This window comes from Bombus terrestris, chromosome 8 (genome assembly GCF_910591885.1).
Source record: "Bombus terrestris chromosome 8, iyBomTerr1.2, whole genome shotgun sequence".
NCBI lineage: Eukaryota > Metazoa > Arthropoda > Insecta > Hymenoptera > Apidae > Bombus > Bombus terrestris.
Window position 1 is genome coordinate 7981037 of NC_063276.1, and position 25764 is coordinate 8006800.

The 25764-nt window shown below is 36.9% G+C and overlaps 2 protein-coding genes across 7 annotated transcripts in view; one reads left to right on the top strand and one right to left on the bottom strand.

Moving 5' to 3' along the window:
* LOC105666016 overlaps positions 1-16579 on the top strand; it is a 59237-nt gene extending 42658 nt beyond the window's left edge. For 4 of the 5 annotated variants that reach the window (XM_048408294.1, XM_012311287.3, XM_048408296.1 and 1 more), the window contains 2 exons: positions 10820-10956; positions 11795-16579. In XM_048408294.1, coding sequence (XP_048264251.1) covers positions 10820-10956; positions 11795-14311 — 2654 coding nt within the window. In that variant the 3' untranslated portion in view covers positions 14312-16579. The remainder of the gene's footprint in view (positions 1-10819; positions 10957-11794) is intronic. The other variant, XM_048408295.1, reaches the window with a different exon arrangement.
* The window catches only part of LOC100645050 (tyrosine-protein kinase transmembrane receptor Ror), a 347662-nt gene that overhangs the window by 243410 nt on the left and 78488 nt on the right, over positions 1-25764 (bottom strand). The window lies entirely within an intron of this gene.

The following is a 25764-nucleotide window of genomic DNA, read 5'->3' on the forward strand; positions in this document are numbered from 1 at the left end:
TATTATATTTTCTATTTTTCATGTAAAAAGAGATATATTCCATAGAGGATAAAATAAAATAAAACAATGTCGTGACGATGAAGATTGTTTTTTGAAACTAACGCTTGCTTGTGATATTAAATGCTGCAATTTCGAGAAAGTTTTCCATAAAGTACTCGATAAAGAGTTTGACGAATAAACTAAAATAAAATAGAATAATGTGGTGGCGATGAAGATTGTGTTTTGGAACTAACGCTTGCTTGTGATATTAAATTCTGTAGTTTCGAGAAAGTCCAGGAAGCTGAACAGGGCTTCTCACTTTGAACACGCAAATTTCGAAAGTTCACGCTGCCCTGGATATGGTAAAATTCGAAGATAAGATCGATTTCTAAGTAATTCTACTTTGCACGACTACTTAACCGGTCCTTGCTTTGAAGTTAGAAACAGCCAGTGCTTCATCGAAGATCCATCCTCTTATAGCGAACTTAGCGGATTAGGAAACTTACGAAGATCCTGAAATATGACGCCGTGGGTGAGATGTAGATAGGAGTATTACTTTAGCTTTAGAATGGGGAAAATCCTGAAACAATCTATCGTAGAAAGCTAAAGTTAAATACATTAAATTACGACAATGAGCGTTGAAGTTAGATAACATTACCATATCCAAGGATTACCTAATTATTAGCCTGCTTTGCATTTGAAACAGGAAAATGTGCATAGACAATGGGGACTGTCGTAAATTCTCATCCATAATCCATTAGTTGTCACGATTAAACTATGGATGTGCATGAAAATTCACATTTCTTTTTAGTATAACGAAGGAAAGAAAATTCAAGAACAGATTTGCTTCTCCCATCAAATATCACAATGAGCTTTATTCTTTGGATATTTCATTTAGATAAATTGTCTTTTTATTCGTTTCTTTACTTCCAAATTTCATATAAATTTTACTTGTTTCATTTAGACGTACTTATGTTTCATATTTGACGTTTATTTGTGTTTTAGTAATTATATTCGTACGGAAGCACATTGAATACTAACGCAACGATTTCTAAAAATTATTTAATCACACAGAACTTGAAAATCCGCTAAATGAATCGTACGAAGAGTAAAAGTATTCTAAAAGACGATGATATCAATTTTTTAAAGTAGGCGAGTCCTTGAAAATCTATTACTTCAAAATTCGTGAATTAGTGAAACATCAAAAATTTCAAGGATTTGATAAAAAGAAAGGAATAGAATTCGCACGAACGTAGGTTAAAAATAAGTATAGAAATTGTAAAAGGCAGACGGAGATGCAGAAAACCAAAAGTACATTCGAATGTTTCTGAGTAATCTAAAAATGGAAAGAAACACTTCAGCCAGCGAGCTTCCACGAGGATTGACTTTAAGATGGCACGCAGGAAACGGGACGTCTCCGTGAACGTCGAAACAGGAAATATCGTCTGATTTATAAGCCCTGGGAGTAACCACCGACTACCTGGAACGTTCGTCATTCTGTCAATGGGACGGTTTCCCTGGGGCGATAGTCTTGCATACGCAACACCGTTAAAAATATAGAACCACTTACTCCATCATGCCAACTTTGAAGAATACCTTCGAGAAGAATATGATGTTTTCACTATTTTCAATTAAAGGGTTTTGAAAATTCATCATTAGACTGTGGATTTTTATGCAAATTTATATTTTTACGAACACGCGTAAAGAGACAAAATCTAAACAGAGGTTCGTTTCGCCTATTAAAAATTACAACGAACGTTCTTTCGAATAGTTTACGTATCTTTGTATATTTCATTTTAAGCTTTGTATATTAAATTTTGCACAAATGCGTAACAACTCACAGTTTATGCATCATGTATAAATCAAACTATTAAATCTCATTTATGTTTAATTTTGTCAATTTTGGAAATAGGTAAATCACAGGAAAATATATCATGTCTTCTATTTCGCACTGAGAGAGTTCCGATTATGTATGAATTAAAAATGTTATCGCGTTAATTGATCGATTCTACCAATTTTAAAGGCACAGAGGATATTCTGATGCTTCTATATTGAACTAAAAACTTCGAAATTTACGGGAATAGACATTTATAAATGAAAACTGTCGCATCACATTTACTTGACTTTATCTACTTTGAAAATAAGTCACAGGAGAATATTCTGTTTCGTCTAATTCCACTTGCAAAGCTTCGAGAACTACGAGAATAGATACGTATAAATTGAAAACGTCACGTTACTTGCTCCGTTCTGCCAATTTTACAAATACGTTCCAAAAAAAATCTTCCGTTCTTTCTATTTCGAAGTGAACAGTTTGAATAATTTTCGAGAGCGAGTAGGATATAAATTGAAAATGTCAAATTCTCTCCGCTCTGCCAATATTGTACGTACGTTTTAGAGAAGAATATTCCATTTCTTTTATTTCAAACCGAAAATCCAGAAAACTTGATGAAAAAGGTATTCATTAATGTAGACAGACGTGGGTCTGAATCGAGGTAGAAATTATCTGCCGTATGCGAGATCTCTAAATTTTAATATAAAATTCGTCAAAATACAATTAGTATGCAATTTTGCACCAATCGTGTGTAGATAATTTTAATTCCTCATATAAAAATACAAATTTTCATCGAATTCGATAATCACACGACTGAGCAAATTTTAATGTAAGTCTCCATTATTTAATGTACAACCATGATCCCTAATTGTCAATTTGGAGTATGAGATACTCGATGGAATCGTTTGTTTCGAGCTCAGAATGGTTGAATTCAGAAAATAAATAAAATTGCACATATATATATAGTTGTAGACTAGAATACGTCTGATTTGGAACAAGCATATTCTACTAACTTCGAAAAATTCTGCTCCTCTTATGAACCACTAATTATTCTAACCCACATTGGCTATACAAGTTACTATAGAAACTATTCTTCTTTTATGACATTAGGCTCTAGAAAATTTTTTTAATCTCAACTTAATAAAATATTATAAATTGACTAACAAAGGACCTGTTTGAAACTTCTAACGAAAACTTGAAACTTCAGGGTTTTCAAGGTACATTGTTTATAAGACTAGAGGACACACGTTATTTCACATAGGGTGTTTAACCAAAGCTGAAGAACCAAAAAGTATAAAGAAGAAAAATTGTGTAATAATTATATCAAAGTTTCCACGAAAGTTTTCCTGAGAATTTGCAGAGTTCCAAAAAAGTAGAATTTTCCTAACTTTTTTGTCTCCGATGTCTCCTGCGAGAAGATAATCCAACTACGTAGAATCTATAAATTCTACTGAACGCTTTTTCCGAATTTCGTTTTCAAAATGAAGAAATAATATCCGCCTCAACTGCAGATCTGTTGATATCATTACGATCCGAAAGAAAACGAAAGTGTGTCGATAAACCTGATTGAAAACAGGTTTACACTAAACATTTCCGATTTAAGAAGAAAGCTAATTAAACATTTTTATTTTACAAAAGAACAAACCGTCTCGTTTACAACTATAAGTCGCGTGCAATATTCTCGTAAATAAATTTTAAATTTATAATTAACATTAAACATTTCAGAAGAATGACTAAAAGTAGATACAATATGTGACCTCGAGTCTGATCAAAAACAAACTTATTCTACTTAAAACCATCCGACTCTCGAGCCGTTAGAACTTCTGTTCCAAGTCCACCCGATTCATCGAAAGTTTGGCAAAATACGCTAAAACGAGTACAAGAAAAACATATAGCGAAACTATGTATCTTACAGAGAACAGAGTTACTTTGCTCGAAACTCGCGATCATTGAAACAACGATATAATAGTCGCTTCTCGAAACGACCGAGGACGCTGCAGACACAATAAAACGGCAATTAGCGTGCTCGAGAAACCGAGTCTCGATTCATCATTGGTCGATCTCGTTGAAATATCAACGCTTCGAAGGAATGCTCGCCGAGACGGATTAATCTTCGCGCGGGAGGCGACGAGTTAATTAACGCGGGTTATAAATACGAAAGGCAATCTGCATTATGGTAATCGGTTCCTCGAGTTTCCTGCGAGCTTGCCACGTCGTCTCGCCTCTCTCAAACCCGATCGCGATAATTTACACGGGATATTGGCGTGATCTAATTTTGGCCGCTGGCAGACGCCCGTGTCACGTTCGATTATAAGCTTACAAGCTTATGGCTTAGGACCGACCGTGCCATTAAGCATAGACGATCGGCATTTTCCCTAGTAATACAGTTACCGTCGTTGGTAGAATCTTTGCAGGCTCTATGAAAGTCTCTCATTGACAGATCAGTTCTCGTTTTGATGCGAAATAAGCGAATGCAATGGAAGGAGATTGAAAGTGCAGGATTCTGTTCTCCTCGGTTAAAACGTCCTATCTATTATTTCGAAAGATGCAAGGAAACTGAAGATTTGTTATTTCTTTGTACTTGTAATATAGCCCAATTTGAATATCATAAGTTTACTCGGGTAAAATACTCGGGGAAATTTAAATATTTCAACGTATCGTGAAAAATAAAGAGATGAAATGAGAATGGATAGAAACGCAAAGAAATGTAAAGTCTGCGGTTTGGAATTTCAAATTTGAAAATTCCCGTTGTTTCAGCTTCGGTATTCGGTCTGAAATTCAGGAAATCTGACGTTCTTTCTTCTAATATCTACAATTTGCATCGTTATAGCGCGTTAAAATGAATGAATATCATTATACTTATTATTATTATTATTGTATTACTCTTAATTTCCTCTTTCTACATTCTCAGCCACGATACCTCACAAGGATTTCAATAGTTCTTTTCTTCTAAAAATATTCTCAATTACATTTTTTCATACTCGTTCCAGCTCGTCATGTTTAAAGTGTACGATTTTACACTTCAAAATAAGAATAGACAAATATAGTTTCGAATGTTAAAATTGAAATATTCCCACTGATTTAGAACCAAATATTTAAACTTGATATCTGAATTCGGTAATTCACATCAAAATGAATATCTTCTGACCCTATTAATTTTCTCTTTCCACCGTTTTTCAATCGTGCACACCACAATAATTCCAATAATTTCATTCCTCTCAAAATATTCGCTCAACCGTCATTCCAAAAAGAACCTGTTCCAAACAAATCTCTGCACATCTTTCAGCTCGTTATGTCCGAAATCTAAATGTTGAAAATCGAGGCTGAACGATTTGCACTAGCTCATTAAAAATGAATATTCAGCGCAATTCAATATTCTACTGAATTCTGCTGTTTTCCAACCACACCTCGCGGTAGTTTCAATAATTCCTAAAAATATTCACGAGCCGGTTGAACCATCCACAGAGACCGTCATTCTAAAACCCGGTTCAACTACCTATCTCTGCCGATCCTCTGGTTCGTTAACATCGGCCGTAAATATGACGGGCAAACAGGCGCGAAGTTTTCTTGCGGAGGGGCGCTCGATCAATCAAGCCGGGCTTACGCGATTTCTTGTTTTTAGCTCAAAGGGGAGGGAAAACACAGCCCACGGCCGTTTCCTCGCCGTTGCTCGACGTTCGTTTGCATCCACGGGACGCAATTTCCATTTTTCAAAGGGGCCAACGTACGCAACCCAACCCCGATGGAAACTTGACGAAACCAAATACGCGGCTCGCGCTGCTGCTTTGATCAGTTTCTTCTTTAACAGAGAGAACGCCGGCCTCCGTGTTTCCTCTCCTTTTTCCATCGAGCATACCAATTTCCGAGTTAATGTACGTCGTCTCTGTTTATGTACCTCTTCCGGTCTAACGCAGTTGCGATCGACAAAACCTTTCCTCGCCGGTGAAATAATTAATATAGAGCTGGAACGGAGAACCACGAGCTGCGTTTTTGTTTTCTATGGTTTGGTGGGAGGTAGTACAGCGAAATACGACGGTTGTCGTGGCAATTGCACGCTCAAGTCTCGCGTTAATTTGACAGGAGTTATGTGCACCATTTTCTGCTCTGGACTTGAATTAATTGGTAGCATGTTTAGAGGGTAAGAATGGTTTCAGTCAGGACAATATTTTAGGACGAAAGGTTGACAGGGTCTCGTTAATCCAAAGTTGATGATTTTGAACTGCACCCGATAGTCGAGAAATAAGCTTGCATCCTACGATTTTCGCTAATAAGATCTGCCTATGGAATATATGAGTCCGGTTCGAAGCTTCTGGCTAATGCTGTACATTTTGTATGTCGATATGATAGTTTTTAGACGACGTTGAGCAATTTTCGTATTAAATTCGTTCATAAGACAGTTCCGTTGAAATGATTCTCGGAAGCAAAGGGAACGTTGGAAGATTTTCCGCGTTTGAAAAATGGCTGAATGTTTCAGCAGATAGAAAAATACGACGAAATAAGGAATACTCGGTGCATGACAAACTAGCGTTACGAGCCGTGAACACGTTCTTCCGTGTCATCTTTACAAATATCAGCCCCACGGAGCCCTGACATTTCGCCAACGCGGAAATCCTTCTGGAATAAATAACTTCTTGGAAAGGACGATGTTGCGCTACGATATTCGCCCAAATCGGCGACAAGTTCACATTTTAAAACGGCTAATTGAAATAGAAATATTAAAGCATACCTGGTAACTTGAAATATTATATTTTTTTTAAATATATTTTTGTGACATTTCAAAGTAACAATCGTTAATAGGTAAATATTTCCTTCGATCCGGATATATTTAATAAATATTTCTTCGCAAATGAACCTCTACATTAAACAAGAATTTAATTCTATATAATTAATCTATCCAAAATCACTCCATGCTCTAAATATAATAAAATAAGCCATATCCCACAACATAATACAAATAAAATACTATATATAAATAATATAAATAAATAAATAAATGTAAGAACCAAAGAAGCATCACTTATCATGTAGTATAATTTTCAACGAATTTCAAGGAACCGTAACCTATCTTCAGCAAGACAAAAACTCGCTATTAAAACATCCTGCGTAAAACTAGAATATATACGTCTTACAAAACGAATTTACATACACTCGTAAACCCGAAGTGTCGTCTCAAGACCGCGAGATATGATGCTTATAAAAGTCATTTAGCCTGTAAATACGATCGCACATTACACGCTGACATCACTATGATTCATCCCTAGTTACGATCTCTTTTCACAGTTATATCCATTATCCTCGTCAATCTCCATGCTACGTAGATACGTTTCGGCCAATAGATAAGAAACATTTCGAGTTTGAGTCGACTCGACGCGACGTGGCGATTCGTCGCAAACCCTTGAGCATCACGACATCGAATGAAACGAGAATATCGGTGGAGGAAGGGTTTCTTGGAAGAGATGCACAAGAGGGGATACAGCGGGGATGTAGAAAAAGAAGAAGCGGAAGAAAAAAATGCAAACGACCGAGAGATAGAGGCGCGAGATTTAATAGGATCCAAATAGCCGTTGGTGTCCAGCCGGAAAATCCGAATTTATGAACCTCCGGAAGGATTTAATTTATTTAAATTTCCAAGCGGCCAGCGCCGTTTTAATCCTGATTTACCACATGGCTTTTCTTGTTCCATGCAATGGGCACCGCGTGCAGCTTAAGCGGCCTGTTATCACGCGGCTGCTTATAAAGCGTGTTTGCGCGGCCGATAAGCGGCCATGAAACCGGACTGGCAGTTTTCGAACGCGGAGATGGATAATGGAGAACGCGCGGCTTCCGGTATCAAACGTTCTAATGGTTTTATGATAGGTACATGATCGGAAATTTTTCACACAATCTTTGGGCTGTTTTGAAGGATTTTTTTTTTATCCTACTATGATTCTCGAATTTCTATATTTCAATCTCGCTGTTATTTTAACATGCGATATTTGCACTGTTTTAAGGAAATGCTTAACACTAAAACTACCGATAATTAACACAAAGCTATTTCTACCAAAACCAGTCAAAATAACTGGTCTTTAAAAAATACTTAATAATAGAATATTATTATATTTATTGATTTATTACTTTCTTACAGGAGGAATTCCATGTTATGTAGTACATTTTTGGTACTATTAATCCATCTGGGACCATGATCCCTAAACGAGGGTTGGCACATTTATAAAATTGTAGAACCAATCATTTTGACTGGTGTGGTGTTTCTAGTGTTAACATCTAGCTATCCAGCGATCGATCCGGAATTTTCCTGATAACTGATATCATCATATCGAATGATACATGGTGAAAATTTAAAAAACGTGTGGGAAGTTGTACAAAACGGGGAAACTGGTTAATTGAGGTTCGATAAACAGATTGCAGAACCCTTTTACACTTCGACAAGTATCAGTTATTTTCACTCATATTATTGATATAAATAGCCTTGATATAAAATTATTTTGAGCTTGAATACATAAAAAACAAAATAATATTCATTATATTATTCTTTTAGTTATCGTTGCGGAAGTCATTACATCATTGCGGAAAGAAAATATAACATGAAGTAGGAATTCTAAAATAAAATTGTAAAGCCAGTCAATTTGACTAGTTGGTAGTTCTAGCGTTAACACAAAATGGAAACGGGAAATCGTGCATTCCAATCAGACTTTTGTCATATCTTGACCAAACAAAAATATATATATATATATATATATTCGTTACAAAGAACATAGCAGTCGTTTATGATCACGCTTAGCTTTTGTATTATTCCAGACTTTCAAAAAATCTGAGCAAATTATTAAAGTCTTTGCTATATCATAAAACGAGTTTTCAAGTCGAATAATGAAAAGATTTCTGTGTTCCACGATCCATTCTATGTCCATGTTCTCGGAGAATAAACAAATATCATTATTTCAATTCTTCTAAACTTCGCTATTCCTAGATAGTTTCCAATGACAAACTACCAAACCGATCATATTATTAACGTTTAACAACTTTGATCGCATCACATAGGAGACACAAGAAATGACGAGATTGACAGATCACCGGTGATCTCCTCGCGTCGCAGTTCGAACGTTTCACAAATAAGGTAAAGAATTGAACTTTAGATATAGTAGTAAAATTTATTGTACGAATGCAACACAGTGTTAGAACAGAGAATGTCCAGAGCTGATTTTAGGAAAGTTTATACACTATGGGTTTGGCTCCTATGGAGGGGGTATCGCCGGGAGTGTCGCCGGGGTCCAGGTCAGAGATGGCCATGCTGTTACTGTTTTCTGACACTGGAACACTCTCTTCGTTGTTGTTTCGATGGCCTGCGGAGTGTTCGTTAGAACCCTTTGGTTTTTCTATCGTTAATTTATGGCTCTGTGACAATCTCCCAGCTTAAAAAAGCAATAATCTGCGATGCACGCGCAAACATATGGGAAACAAAAGAATTTTTCAGATTAGAAAAATAATGTTGATGCAATTTTGGATCGCAGCATCCGAAGCAATTGCTAAGAATCGGAACCACGTTTACGAAATCCGAAATCAAGCCTGACGGAACAACGCGAACTTCCCGTACTCCTTACACAGTAACTTCCCACTTATCGTCACAATCCCTTCGCCAGACAAGTGGCAGGCGAACTTCCTGCGCACCTGTATCTCGAGACGCGAAGACAACCGCAGTTCGCGTGTTCCCTCTAAACACCGAGCTTTCTCTACGATGAGGGAGCATCGCATTAATCACTCGAGAGCGGCCAGCAGACACAATGGAAACAACCCATGAAGTCCATCTAATCGACCTCCTAATCTCCGTTTCGCCGAACGATCGATCAAAAAGCGCGTCTTGGAAGTGCGCGCGTAGGACGAGACGAACAAAAAGCAGAAGAACGAAGAAAGGAAGCCTCGTTTTATCGCGATTTTTCATTTATTTCGCGGCGTGCCAGCCTTTCGTCGGCTAGATTAGGCTTTGCTGAAACTTTATTCGTATCTGCCGGCTAAGTAATTTGAAGGTCTCTCACCGTGGGTGATTTATCACTAGTTCCTTGACGCACCGAAAGACGAAGGGTTAGAGATTGTTGCCAGGCCTGACCAATGATCGATCGTTTCGATTGGTGCAACGGACGGTCTGTCCGTTACCAGACTGGTCAGATCGTGATTAAGTGATTTCCACGAAAAAAACGAACTCCAAGAGAACACGTGGTGTAGAATTTTCCGAGCATTTTCAAGCGGATTCAGCATAGTTGAGATGAGCTTCGAGCCTTGATCTTTGAGAGCTCGAGTTGTGGTTTAATATATAAATGTTAGAATCAGTGGGTTCGAATCTGCAACTGAAATAGCCATCCTAGTGTACGTAGTGCTTGGGCCTTTGAGCTCGAAGAATCTTTAAATTATTGTGTTTGTGTAGGTGGTTCGTTTCAAACGTGATGAAACTAATTGATAGCTCCAATTCGTGTTTTTGACACAATTAAATAAACTACTTTGATTTGTAGATATTTGTATAGTACCCTCGCTCCTCAACTTTCGCGGCTCCTTTTATACGCAGAAAATTATCGTTACTTTTGCACGAATTTTATTTTACACGGTCAGGAAACGTATTCTTCTATGATCTTTATTGATTTTATTAGATTTACTCGATTTCCAGTGAGTGTTTATGTTGAGATACGTGTGTTTTCGGGTCCGTGCCCAGTCGTAATCCAAACCTCGAAACGTTAATGAAACTAAAGTGGAACTTGAAAATAAATCGAGCCACAGAGATTGTGTCTTTGACCCAATTGAAAAGAACGTTCGTTTTGAAATACGATACCGGCAATGATAACGAATAAAATTTAATCTGGTTTTCTAAGGAGGAAACATTTATTTAACCTAATTACAGTATAAAATAATAACAATAATAATTATTGCAATTGTTACAATAATTTGTCAAACGTCTCTTCGCGCAAATTGTAGAGGAATATATTGAAATAAAAAAAAAGGGAGGAAAGTAATTTAATTCGATTTCAGGTCAGAACGATATCAAGAAGCTGCGCAGAGAGAACGAGCAGCTGCGTAGGGAGATATGGAGCCTCAGGGACGAGTACGACAAGCTCGAGGAGATCCTGAAGAGGCAAAAGTGCCACCCAGAAAGCGAAGAATACGAGGTAACTCGATGCTAAAGTTCGTTCATTGTGAATTGAGACAAGGGATGACTGATCGATTCGTCGATTTTCCAGATTTTGCGTATTTGATTGATAACAGAAACTTTGTTTTCGCAGTGGTATCCTGATTTGAAGGATACTGATGGGAAATTAATGTACGCGAGGAATTAGCGAGAACAAGTTTATAAATTACTTTCCCGAAGTCTAATATCGATACATTAATATCTCATATAAATATCTGTTTAGGACTTACGTGGTCATCAATGAATGATTTTTGACTCTGGAAAGAACTTCTTTTCTTAATTTTGTTAAGAAATTAAGACTTCTAATATTTTCAAAATATACATTCTAGATAAAACCAATTAATTTATATAATTACTTACACGATGCTTAAAACAGTTGGATGTTGGACAATGATCTTGAAGTCAATCTTTATCAAAGTATCATATAAGTAACATTATACGTATATCAATCTGTTATTTCTAAAGGATACTTCGATGACTCTATTCTCCTGATTAGTGTAATTGAATCGTTTATAGCAGTGATTCCTTGGTTGTTTTAAGCAGTATAATAATTGTAGTCTACGTATCAATATATAAAATTTGATTGGTTGCATACAAGGAGACCAGAGAGAAGTTATTACAATTATTATAAAGTTATCAGAATTGTTATAATGTCCTGATGGAATTAATCAATTTGAATATCGATGTAAAAATTCAGAAGTACTTGTTACGAAATTTATAAAAACTGTATTTTTAATAGAAATTAAAATGTACATGGTATATACAAAAAATGTCACGGATTAGAATAATTAAGAGATTTAAAGGATTATACATTTCAGGATCGCTCCGATGAGGATGGCGGTCTGCAATCTGATTACTCCTTCGAGGAGGACGAAGAGCTCAGCGAGGACGGCGAAGATACCACCAGGGAACCCGACAAATCTGAGCAATTAGACAACGCGGAAAATCAGAAGATTTCCACGGAGAAAATGACCAGTAACGGCCTCCATAGGCTACACGTAGACTTCGACGACTTATCAGTGGTCGACGAAGAGGAAGAGCCGAAACGAGATAAGGATAAAAAGGAAGCTTCTTCGGAAGATGTTCTGCAATCCAAAGAACAGAAAAGTCCACTTTCTATCCTAAAGTCGAGGCAACTTCATGACAACATCCCCTTCTGTCCTGGCGCCTATCAATCATCGACTTGCTTAGGTAGCTCTGCTTACTATAACGAGTATCCTTTCAAGTTCCCAAGCACGCTAAACCTAATGCTGCCTGCTGATGCATCAACGATGCTAACTTCTCCGTGTCCAAGAATAAATGCAGACCGAATAGGCCCAATATCGAGTTTAGCAGGTCCGGCTATGAATGAAATCAACGATCAAATAATACACGCTCCTCCTGCAGGCTGGCAAAGTAACGTTATAATGCCTCAGACACAGGTGACCACGTATGGAGCAACTGATACTGACGGAACACCAAGTATGCAGAGCTTTGCTACAATTCACCAGGAACAATTAAAGCAACAATTCGCATCGACCATCGGAGGTTTTCCTAATTTCCCAAGCTTTGTACAAAGAAGAGGTGTTGGCCTAAAATTGTCAAGTAATCCACTCAACTCGACATTCTTTGGAAATAGTCGTCAGAATTCGGAGAAAATGATTGAAAATGGTTGGAGTACGAATGCAAATTTGCCAAATATGAAGGGACCAACCGATCTGAGTGCTAGTGATGCAACGAAGATAGAGACAGAAGAGAGTCCTGGGTTATCAGGAGCCGAGAAACCGAAGCATTTTTTTGCTCCACTGCCTTCGAAGTTAAAGAAACAGACTGAAGAATCCTCGCCGACTGTCAGTCACTTTGGAACTGGGAATAGTTCTAGTAGTGGCAAGACTGGGTCTACTGTAATCTCGAAAAGTCAGTTCACATCTCAGAAGGGATCGGTTGATCTGTACGTTGATGGAGCAATTCCATACGAGGGTAATCTATTAAATGATAAAAGTGAACAGAGGACGTTCCTAAGTACAGACAACTTACTAATCGCTGAAGTCAAATCAGGCACGACCAATCAATTGACAAAGTCGATGTCGTGGCAGGATTTACCTAGTAAGTCTCAAACCGCTTCGGTCAATCAATCTAATGGTAAGCAACAAATATTGACTCGAAGTGACAACACTTTGGACAATATATCAGACTCGAAGCCGTACAAATCGTACCTGAACGTCACTCTAAAGGCACCTCGCGTGGAACAGGCGATGAGCCCCGACATCCCAGAAATCCCCAAGTTACCCACCATAGACTATCGACTCTTCAAGAACCCCTTTCTACGAAGTTTCGAGCCGTCTACCAGCTACATGAACCAGAACAACGTCACCAGACCGCTGTCCGTCCAAGTGAACGATGACAACCTGTGCTGCTACCCATCACAATCTGAAGTGCCCACCTTCAACAGAGTTCCTTTTTCAGAAAGGTACAGACCGGTTCAGTCTGACAAAAACCGTCTCTTAATCCCATCTAACCAACTAATGAATGGAAAATTGATGTCTCCAACGAGCAAGCCTCAGATTCAGGTAACGTCTTTTGAGAGACCGAGTCCGCATACTCTAGTAGGTCCACCTACTCCTTACGAATTCAACACTATGCGTAGGTTAAATACCAATCCCTATTTACATACACAGAATTTGTATCAGAACGTGCCATTTTTGCCAAGAGGAGGCTTGTATCCACAAAGAGGGATGATGTACTACGATAACCTAACATTGAAGGTGCCAGCTCAGACGCAGACCTCCATAGATGGAGATTCTCATCAAGAAGACGAACACGTGTTTTCTCACGAAGAAAGTGTACCGAGTACACCAAGTGGACGTAGGAAGAGAACGATCAGAAAAGAGAAGTGTAGTGCCAATAAAGAGCAAAAACCTGCGTCACCTACTGCTCAAAGGAAGTATAAGAAGCAGAGTAGCGTCACGTCGTCGGAAGTGCCAGAGTCTCCTGGAAAATCGACACGAAAGAAGCCTACGAGACTTAGTATCACTACGACTACATCAGAGGGCCAGGAGGATAAAAACGAGAGCAGATCGTCTTCGTCTGGTCAAGATTCGCCCAAGAAGGAACAGATGAGAAGGGTGTCTCTCTACTTCAACGCTAAGAAGAGGCCTTCGTTGACTTCAATGAGGACAGTTAGAAGTGGCAGCTTGGATATTGGTAGAGAAAAGGAGGCGATGGTGCTGAATTCAGAGAGGGAGAGGACTAATTCTGTTAGCAGCAGAGAGATTGGCAGCGTGAAGGCAAGGAAAGCAAGTACCAGCAGTGGAAACGTGCCTTGGTGCGCTTGCTGGGGCAACGGGTGTGTTTAGGGAGTCCGTAATTGGTTTTATTGGTGGCTCTGGCTGGATCTAATTAAACGTTCGAGTTTTGTTTATGTTGTGGCTTGGCTTATCAGCGTGTGGCCCTCGGGTTTCATTTTAATCAGCCTGGCCTGATGTGGATGGAATGTCTTGCAGGGTCGATGTCTTTGAGGAATGTGAGAGTGTTTAGTTTATTCGGTCTGTATTGTGAGTCAGCGAATCTATAGTTCGACCAAGCGAGAGTGATACTAATTGTAAGAGGAATTTAGAATAAATAGTCCAAACTATCAGACTACGTTTCTAATTGTACGGTGTACTTTAATTCGATATATCTGCAGTATCGTTTTATCAAAGAAAATTTTCGTCACACATTGTTTATGTAAAGAATCATATATTTAATCGAATTTCTACTTATCATTCAATATACTAGCAGAGTAACTGATAAGTTCCATCGTTTCAGACTTATGTAAATTATTGGTTCTAAAGTGAAACACTCTCGAAATAGAACTGTCACAGTATCTCCTCTGATAATTCAATTTGATTAAATAATTAAATAAGAATATCTTTGAACTTCCTCAAATGCTTCTGTATTACCAGCAACTTTAGTAGCACATTTTCCAAATGTAGACCTTATACGAAATTGTAATATTTTTATTATAAATCATTTCAGTATTTCACACATCTATGTACGTGTTTTACAGCAAATTTCTTCATCTTCGATGTATTTGGTAATTGGCGATAGAACGAAATTAAATGCATAGTTTGTCCTACTAAAATTCAAAGTTACAAAAATAGAGCGGCATTTTATATGCACCGATGTAATAATAATTCTCTACTCTTAAGTTGAGCGGATTCTTGGATAACCAAGGAAAATACCGAACAGAGAGCTAGCGTGCTCCAGGAGGAGTCGTATCGACCTTCACTTCAGCGTAACTATACTATAGGGTAACCGCTGTAGCCAATGGGGGAGGTCGTAAAACTAGCGCCGGCAGAACCAGGACACCATAAAACCCGTTACCGTTCAGGTGACAGTTGCAACCGTGATGTTCTTGCCAGGAATACGGAAGCACAGTCTCTGCCCTCTCACGATGCTTAAGGCGCAAGTGGATCGAATTAGGGGATTAATATTTAACGAGGAACCAGACGCGGAGAAGCCAGACCACGTCAATGATCGCCTCGATAAAAGTTCCGTGAACTGTGCCAGTAAAAAGTCCTGGTATTATCCAATTTTATATCGATTACTCTTAATACCGATTCTAAGAATAATGGAATGAAAGGATGGAATAAAAGTTCGATTTTCTATTCGTTCGACTAACCAGTTTGAATTTAACCCTGCTGCGATCTTCTTTTATTTTCTTTATATTTTAATCTCATTTTTATTTTAATCGGATAAAGAGCTTACTAGTAGGATTTAAGAAAATTTGAGAAAGAAAAAACTGAAGAAATTTCCTAACGGTAGAAAAATACGACTGGGCGAAAAATGATTCATAGAACGCGGTAAAAAGCTTAAGCTTTAACGTCAGTTGTTACGTTAAGAAATAATACGTCTGCGCATTTAATTTAAGCTTAAGGGGCGATATTCATTAAAAAAGTTCGAAAGTATAAATTGTTGTAAAATGAAATGAAGTCTGTTTGATCTTTCAAATCTTGCGTGATTTGAAATTGATATACGTAAGTCTGACAGATTGGTTTTTATTTATAATGTAATCTCTAAGAGATGTAAATATAATTTTAAAGTAAAGTTTAGATCGTTTAGAAGAAATATTTATGTTTGACAATCGTATAAAGTTTATTAAAAAATAATAAGATAAAATGTATTTTTCGATGCGGGCTTTCGAAGTGCTGTTGTTTAACAGAAACCGAAGAAACACCATTTTTTTTCAATAGATAAATAAAATCGTAGGAAATTTAGCAATATTATTATAATATAGAATAATTGCAATTTGTGAAAATTTCTTTTACAAATATATTCTCTTTGTACATAAAAGGTAACAATTTCTTCAAATATCCTACGAAAAGATGTAAAAAATCATTCGATGTAAAACAGCTGTGTAAAATCTCAGCCAAATTAGCTCGACAATATTTTCTAATATTTCTAGTACTGTGCCTAGAAAAATCCAATCAACGATTCCAACTAAACTTCGTATATGTGTAATTGGCTAGAGTTGAGAGTAAAATGCGATGACTTCGTTACTCTAACAATCTCTAATGTGAAATTTCATATAAATATTCCAGAAAGATTGTACTTTTCAATAAAATTAATTTCGATAAGCTCAACCAACAGCTGTTCAATATTTTCCGTATCCTTCGATAAGAGATTTTTCATTCCCAGAAATTATTTACGAATTTAAAAGTAGACACTGCTGCGGATTAAAATCATCCTTTCTATTTATATTTACTCTAACTGAATGATCCCTTTAATCCATTAATAAAAAGAAAGGATAAATAATAACTATTCATATCGACTGAAAACTGATTCCACTTGGAATCTCCGCTTTTATACTCGAGATATTAATATACTAAAAACATCCTGCAATTTGCGCCCAATTATTTTCCGATCTCGAAAGCTCAACTTGATACTACCCGCAATTTTTTCCCCCATGGCTCTTAACAAACCACCATGGTACATTGGCTGAGGAATTACAACGGGGCAGACCCTCGTATTTTCGCCGAGTCATTCATCCTTCTCGGTAATTCATCGAATTATTGATTATTCTACGCAACTTACTCGAAGAGCCCGATTTATTAATGGGTCTGGGTGCGAGGGGGTTTAGCGAGTGAGCGCGCAAGTTAAAGGCAAAGTTGGTGAGCATCTTCCGCGTAAACTTTTCCAGCGTTCTCTGTTCCCGTTATTCCATCCTCCAGCAACTCCTTTCGCCATTGCTTAAAAGACGCGGAGAGTGGAGCAGAAATTGAAAGAAATCGAAAGAAAGGAATCGGCCAGGTAAATTGAATGTACTTACAATTAAACGCGCCGCTTCTTCTCTCTTTTCTCTCCTTTGCCATTCCGCGGCAAGGAAAGTTTAAGAGCATCAAGGGGGAGGAAGCCATGAAATGGAAAGAGGAAACTTGAACCGCGGCCGGAGATAATTTCTTTCCGCGAAATGCTCTTTGATTTTTTTCAATAAGCCAGATTTTCAAACGAAATTATATTTATGCGCGAATTTCTATTTGTGGAAGTTCCGTAGCTTTAATTTATGATTCCAGGATTGCTGGCTTTGAAATATTGAATAATTCAATTTATTTCGGTGAAAGGTTTCCCCGAGCCGTTTAGAATATAATTTACTTGTAATTGGCTTTTATTTTAGAAATTCAATCATTTTTGCTAAATGTGAAATAAAAATTGTGTATTTTTAAATCAGAGTTGATAATTATAGAAATAGAAAAATAATTAAGCAGGTAGATAATGAACAGAAACAAATCTCACTAAATCTCCACAACTTCGCATACCACGAAATCGAAACTGAAATTGAAAAGCTTATTATCAAACGGAATGAATCTCAAATGCCTTCCTCTAATTACGTAACCATCATTTTTGCCAAATATCTAGCTTTTCCTGCCACAGAAACAGAAACCTCAAATTAAAAACCTCATCACGGAACAGATCGAATTTCAGAAAGTTCAATTTCCAACTATATTGCCAAAACTGCCGGCAAATGTCTGACTTGCCATGTTACAAAATCAGAAACCTGAAATTTTTATGAACATACCTGAGGCAATGAAAACTACACAAAGATTTATTTCGCTCGTTAAAGCCTATAAAAACTGAATATTTTTTACATCTCTGTACGTTACATAATGCACAAAAATTGCAGTTTACTAGTATCACAAAATCGAACATTTAAAACAAATTTCAAAAGCATCCACTCTGATCGCATTACCAACACAAAAGGTGAAAAGTGGCAAAGTACGAAGACAAAATCGCGGCGACAAAGATAACCAAAGCTGGCAACGATCGACGATGAGCTTACCATCGTCTGATAGAGTTGGAAGCCGAAAAGGCGAAGGTTCATGGCACAATGCCGGCTGAAACAAAGCTTTTGGCGTGGAAACGCTCGCGAGAAAAGGCGCGGGCAGGTTGCAAGGGTGCAGTGTCAACGTCGACGAGGGTGCACACCGTTCGAGAGGTGGGGGGGGGGGAGGGGGCAGAGTGGCGCAGACTGGCGCAATTAAAATGCAAATTATCTCTTTTCACGCGGCCATCTTTCCAGAAGAGACTGGCGCTCGCAACCCTACGCCGTCACCGATTAACTTGGAACTAATTTACGACGACGACGATTCCATCGTCAGAAGGTAGCGTGAAACGTTTTGTCTCACGGCGCGGACACAGCCACCGCGTTAATACGGGCTAACGTCATTTGCAAATGTCAGTCGAGATCAGGTTTCTTCGTTTCGACCATGATTTTCGCCGCCTGGGCTTTCCTGACTATGAATCTCTGATTAAATTCTTATACAACGCGTGGCAACCTTTAAACTTCTCTTTAGAGCAGCTGAGGGTATGTATTTGAGTGGTGACAGGTCGTTTGAATAATTGATGCGATTATTGTGAAACAAGAACAACGATATGCAGGGCTTATACGAGAGTAATTATTCATTGTGTGCGACAAGGGATGTTATATGACTCGGGCAAGGAAATATGTACTTTGATCATGCGGTAGGCGTGGATTAGAGGGAGGTTTGACTGGGTCAGAGATTGGATATCTAAAGGAAAATCAAGTTAATGAAGTTGCCTTGCGTTTGATGATATTCGAAGAGTTCATTTTCAGATTCTTTTAATTTAGGGGAATTTTTTATTGCGTTTCAAATAATCTTGTGAAAGATCTGACAGTACCAGTAACTCTCGTTCGAGATACTTTTTTTATAGAAGGAAAAGTTTTCTAGCAATTGGAACTTATAAGATGAATTGCTTATCTTTAGAAGATAGAGAATTCCATATAGAAAGATATCTAACACCAATATCGATTATCTAAAATTGAAGTCAATATCTTACCACGAGAAAACATTTGAACCCTTCGTGTGACTAATTCTTTATCCCGACGCAGCTACAGTGATATTGATAACGTGAAAACTTTCATTTAGCTTGTTTCTTTGCCCATAAAAAGTTTGAAAACCGAAGAAAGCTATTATAAGAGAAAATAGATTCCATAAATTGATAGTTTGTCGATTATCAGCTTTGCATGGAACGTGTTAAACTCATTCTGAATCTTATCCTAACTAAAGCAAACCCCTTGTATGTGAAAAACCTGTTTGCTATCACTTTTTAACTGCATAAAAATAATGCAAAAATACTCGACACACTGCTATGGATTAGCCACAAATGGACAGACCCATTCAAACTTACGAGCATCATCAACCTTCAAATTTTCGCTGGGACGAAGGAATCAGCGAAAGAAATAAAACCTGTTTCAACTGTTAATTACCTTTACCCTGAAGATATATCGTAATTGTGCAACAACCTCCTCGAGAAATACGTTTATCACATACGCTACCAAACAGAGCTTGGCTATATTCGTCTGGGCCAGATATCGCGCGATACAACGAAGATTATCGGATGGGAATACTATGCACTCGAGCCCATGAATTCCAATTAAAAGCCTATCGCAAGTATTTATAGGCTGAAGACGGGAACGATATCTACTGTTACAATGGCCGTTAAGATAATCAGCTTTAATTACGCACCTCGTAAAGCCTTTATGAATCCGGTCAGGCCGAGCGAACGTCGTGGCGCCGTAGTTTAAGCAAATCTTTGTGTAAAGACGTATAATTACCTGAAATAAGAAAAACGTTTAGTGACGTGTACTTAAGTGGTTCGGATTTATTAATATCGCTATGTAATTTTCTCTTTTTTCTTTTTGTTTTCGACTTTTTCACTGTGGAATCCGTATTTCTAAGTTGTTAAGATTTAGAATCGTCAGGATCGTGTTTTCTATTTTAAAATCTAGCATATGGCGAGCATATATTAACGATATAAATAATTATATGCAAAATCAATATGAAACAACTTATTAGTAAATTTTGAAACATAGTATTGGGTTGGCAACTAAGCGATTGCGGATTTTGCCATTGAGTGGTAATGACAAAATCCGAAATCACTTAGTTGCCAACCAAATAATTGTAGCACACCACTATTTTAACCTACAGTGAAAGTGTCGATTCTTTTCTTAAATTCAAACGTCTACCAACTGACCTCTGATACATATACGTTCTTCGAATTTATATATTCAAACGTAAAGACAAGAAGAAGACAAAATTGATACAAAAATGTCAAAAAATCCAACAAAACTAAGTGATACGACTAAAACTAAGAAGATACGATGCATCAAAAGATTAAAGATTATTCTACAAGAATAACACTTTACTATCGTATTCGATGTAAACTGTAGATCTTTATGCATTTATGGGAAATTGAAAAATGTGAAAATCTACGTAATGCAGATAATCTGTAAAAATATAAAAAACGAAGTAATTATATATATGAAGTTGTTACAATGTTCAATGTTCCAAGTAAATTGTTATCTGCTTTCCATTTCTTTGATTATGTTGGTAAAAATATGAAATTGCATAAAAATTAAAACAATTACCAACTAACTTCTAATATCCAGCAATGTTCAATAACTTCGTTAGAAAAGCTGATAATCCAATCTAATTTAATCCTCGTGGGAACAGGCAAAGACCTAAACGAAGAAACTTCATTCCAGGCTCTGACATCACGTGTTAAGCGCAATTCCTAGCCAGTGTTCGAGTGTCCAGCCCAGCGATATAACGCGAGAACGTAATAAAGCTCGCAGTCTGCCCGTCGAAATTGGGCGGACGACGTCCCTACCAAAAGAGTAATGAAACTGCCGCAAGTGTAATGCTGGTAGTATACATAGAACGCGAAAACAACGGAGGTACGGTTGAATTCTTCGCCAGGGGCAAAACGCAAAAGTGTTTGAAATTTCTTTAGCGAGAAACTTGCAGCCACTTTCATCCGGCCTTTTTATTGGACGCGAAAAACTCCCGTAGGAATATTTTCCGTGAAACTTCCATCCTGTAATTTCGACAGGCTTGTAACATCTTTTTTTTCCACGGAAATTCGCCTCGCGTCGAAGTTTTCTTTGTAATTCTCGACGAGAGCGTTATTGAAAATAGCTGGAGCAGCGTTGCGATGTTTGAAATAAATTTGTTTTACCACGCTACGCGACTCCTGTAAGATACTGCCGAAATCTTTTGGTTTATAAAGAAATAGTAAAATAAAAATTCAGTGAAGGAATGTTATTAGAAGGTTTCCAGGAAAATGCTTCTTGTAGTTTGAGGAAGTAATTTTTTATTCTAAAACGTGTTTCACTGCTATATAGTTTGGATTAATATTTAGCAGTTTACGTTATGTAAATTATGTTGCAACTTGTGTTGAAACACTGGTTAACCGCTGGTAGTTTAATAATTCAGTGTATCATAATAATTAATGAACTTTCATATAGTTATGTACATGGTTCCAAAGTTGGTTATCTTTGTATCTCCATATCAGAAGTTTCAGTAATATTCGAATTTATCACAACGCACGTAAAACTAAGGAGCGTTCTAGTTATCATATTCTTGATTTTAAATTTATTTAACAAATATAGATTGCGAAAGTTGAGTTCTTGAACAACTTTTAACAATTTTAAAGCTGTCTTTAAAAATAAAATCTATTACTGAGACTATAAATTATATGCATCTTGATCATAAATATTTTTCAATTATTTGCGCATTATAAAAATAACAAATATACTCTACAAATTAAAAATCCATATTCTTTATACGTTGCTCTATCATCGATATAGGAAACTAATAATTGCTAATGTGGACAAATAAATCATAGTTAATTAAACTAATGAAACTTCACTGATTTCTATTCGCGTATATTTTTCTCTTTTCACGTTTATTCTAATTAAACATCGAACAACGTTACTCGAATCGATTTCCAATTCTTTGAAGTCACATTATCACCAAGCTCTCCAACATCTTTTGTTAAATAATTCAGTAGACATTTCTATCAAGCGATTAAAAACTTTAGTTAAATTGAAATACACTGGAACAACGCGCGGCACAAATGGTTCATTTACACGAAACATCCAATATCCTGTTATGAGCACACGTATTGTACGGTCGGAGCCGGTTCTGCCTCTGCCGGAACTCCGCGTTTTTGCAATCGCTCCTTCGTCGCGCAAATATTTGCGAATTGCGCCGGCATGCGAAACGAGCTGCAGCGTCGATGGATGAACTCTGAACAAACGATGCACTGTCAACGTACTAGATTGATATCTTTCCATCTTTTTTTATCTTTTTAATGTTATTAAACTACCATTTGTTATCTTTTTTACATTATCAAAATAACATTACACGATTTATTCAGATTTGTTGAGCTACCTACATTATTTGCAATTTTACAACAATTATAAGGATTACACTTATTGTATTAAAAATTGTCTAAATCTTCTTACGTCACTGATCATAATTCTATCGAAATTAGATACAGAAAGATTAAATATGAGAGTAGTATAGTGAAATTTAAAAAAAAGCTTGTACAGAAATTTTTGTACTTGTTTGCACTTACTGGTTGCTTCTATAATTGAACAGCATAAGTATACCTCTATCTGTGTAATAAAGTTAGTATTATTTATTTGTATAATAAAGAAATTATTATTTCTATTATTAAACGTCGTTTTTTCAAATAAGATCCTGAAATATCACATAACTTTCTCTTTTGCGAAATGAATAAAATTTCGGTTATACGAGATTAATCAATTTCCGTCATAGGACACATCATCTAATCAAAGTTGAAAATACCGCAGTTTACCGTGGAAACGCAATTTCCTCGGAGACCTGTGCACCGTGCAGACACACGTTGCAATTCGATCGTTGAAGAGAACGTTTCGGCGAGCTTTCGACTTTTATCGCGGATGCTTCGCTCTCAGTTTCAAATTTCCTGCGATCCGGCACGCCTCCCACACTCGTGGTAAAAAGAGGGGAAAAGTGGGGTGAAGTCTGGGGGTGCGTTCGAGTAGAAAGCAAGCTGATCCGACGCGAAATAAAAAGTTCCGAAATTCCGAAGTGTGTTGAAGTGTCGAATCCACTTCTGATCGGATCGAAACGCCGTGTCATCTGAAAAGTTAATCGCTTCGAATCTCACCGTTCTACGGAATTCCGTAGAATCGAGGCGAGTTTTATCCCCAAAGATCCACTTTCCTTAAGGCCAGAATAATGCTAACTCTTTTTTTTTTTTTTTATTGAAATCGTCTTTTTATGGACTGCTTGCTGCTTTATAGCAACTAGCGTCAAGTTAATGTCAGGAAATTTGTAATTTATCAAGACACGTTTAAGATATGTAAATTTTAATTTTCAGATATGTAGATATGTAAATGTAGTTTTCAAATTGTAATTTTTTTTATCTGTTTTATTGTTAAAGCATTATACCGTAACATTGGATTGTCGTTCATTGTCTCCTTAATAATTATTAATGACAATAATATATTATAATATTTTCAACTCTACTCGTATATAATTTTACAATATGCTAAAAACATACTAAAAATATAGCATACCTATACTTTTATAAAATACATCAATCTTGTTGTAGACTGAAAAAATAAGAATTAAGGTTTATCAGATGAAATATTCATAAAAATTTACCCTGTGTATACAATCTCTACTTCTACAGTAATATTTAAACGTCAGTTACTACGAATGAAGCATAGTACGTTTATCAAGATGAAAGTTATAATCAGAACGTTTAACTCTTCTACTAATTTACATTATTCCAAATTATCAAATGTGCCCGTAGGTAAATTGTATGAGTCGTTTCAACAAATAAAGTTGATATTGTAACTGTTTCCACATCTTAATTAATAGGTACATTATTATTACCTCATTACCCTTTTTCTAATTTCGATGTAGAAATGAAAATTAAATAACATGAATAAATAACTGCGTCGATATTAATTAAGTAAATCTACAGGATTAATTATATATGTATATCGTACATCTATAAATTCACCAGCAAACGCCTCCCATTATATAGTCATACGCTGCATAATGAATTCATCCGACACTCTAATGTACTCATGTAAACGCACTAATGTGTACGTGTACACTTAGCAGAAGTCGCGAGACATGAATGCAGTCGGAGAAGACGTTCTCCCGTGTCTAATTTTGTTCCGTGGAAGCCGCGTTGCTAAAAGAGTATCGAACCGCTTAAAAGTACGCCGGAAATGGGAATTCCTTTCCTGCGCGCGCTAATGGACACAGCCCACGTGCGATTCCCTCTGCGAAAGCTTTGTCAATCTCGATTCTCGAAAGTACTTAACCGGTGCAGAAATATCTTTCTAACGTATCTAACTTTTCTTGCTATTTAACGCGTTAATTGCCACGCGAATTTTATATATTTTGCCTTGGAACTCGCGATAGATTGAAATATATCACACAACTATTGGGTTGGAAACTAAGTAATTGCCACGTAATGACAAAATCCGTAATCACTTAGTTGCCAACTCAATATATGCAAATATACTAAATATACAATATACGATATTGAAAATACTTTCGATTTACGTATGGTTGATCGAGTTTGCAGTGCAATTATCAAAGATAAATTTACCAGTATAAGGAACAAAGTTGGTACGTGTTTCCAAGCAGAACTAAGTAAACGACAACAGTACAGCTCGTGTTTAGCCATTCCGGTAACCAACGGAGGTATAATACGTCGATATTGTTGGTTGGAAACAGCAAACTATCCCTCTGATAAGAATCTCTCGATGAAATACAAATATACGTTTAGTCTAAAATAGTGAGAAATGAAGAAAAGAAGAAAAGATTCAAATGTACTAAAATTTCCATTTGAAAATATTATATCGAACGCACCTGTAATATTCAAACAATTTTAGAAGATTCCACACTTTAAGGGTAATAATAAAAATCTAGAATCAACTTTTTTGGAGTGAACTTTACGTTCGCGAGTCTTTAATTAAAATTCCTAATAGTGTGTTACTGATTTATAATATTCGAACGACAGATTTAAGATTCCTAAACGCACCATAATTACGAACAATATGATGTTCTAACATCGTTATATCTATCCATCCTTAGTTCTACTTCGATTCTCGAATGTTTATATTTCAATCCTGCTCCCATTTCAGCGGACAAAAAGAATTCCAGCTATTTTAAAAAAGTTTTTGACATAAAGTTGAGACGAGACTTTTTGTTCAAACTGGAGATATTCTTCAATATGGCAAAAATAGGATTGAGCCTGAGAAAATGAGCGAAAGAGCGGAGCGCAGTTAAAAACAGAGTGGAACGTTCAAGCTCCAATCATCGAACGTCCGAGATGTATAACAGCTCAAATCACAACTGTTCGCTCTGTCGTCCGGAAACGAATATTCCCTCGAGTATGCGGTTCCCGACACTCCGGGCCTAATCACAGAAATTCTGCTTGCAGATCGTTCAAC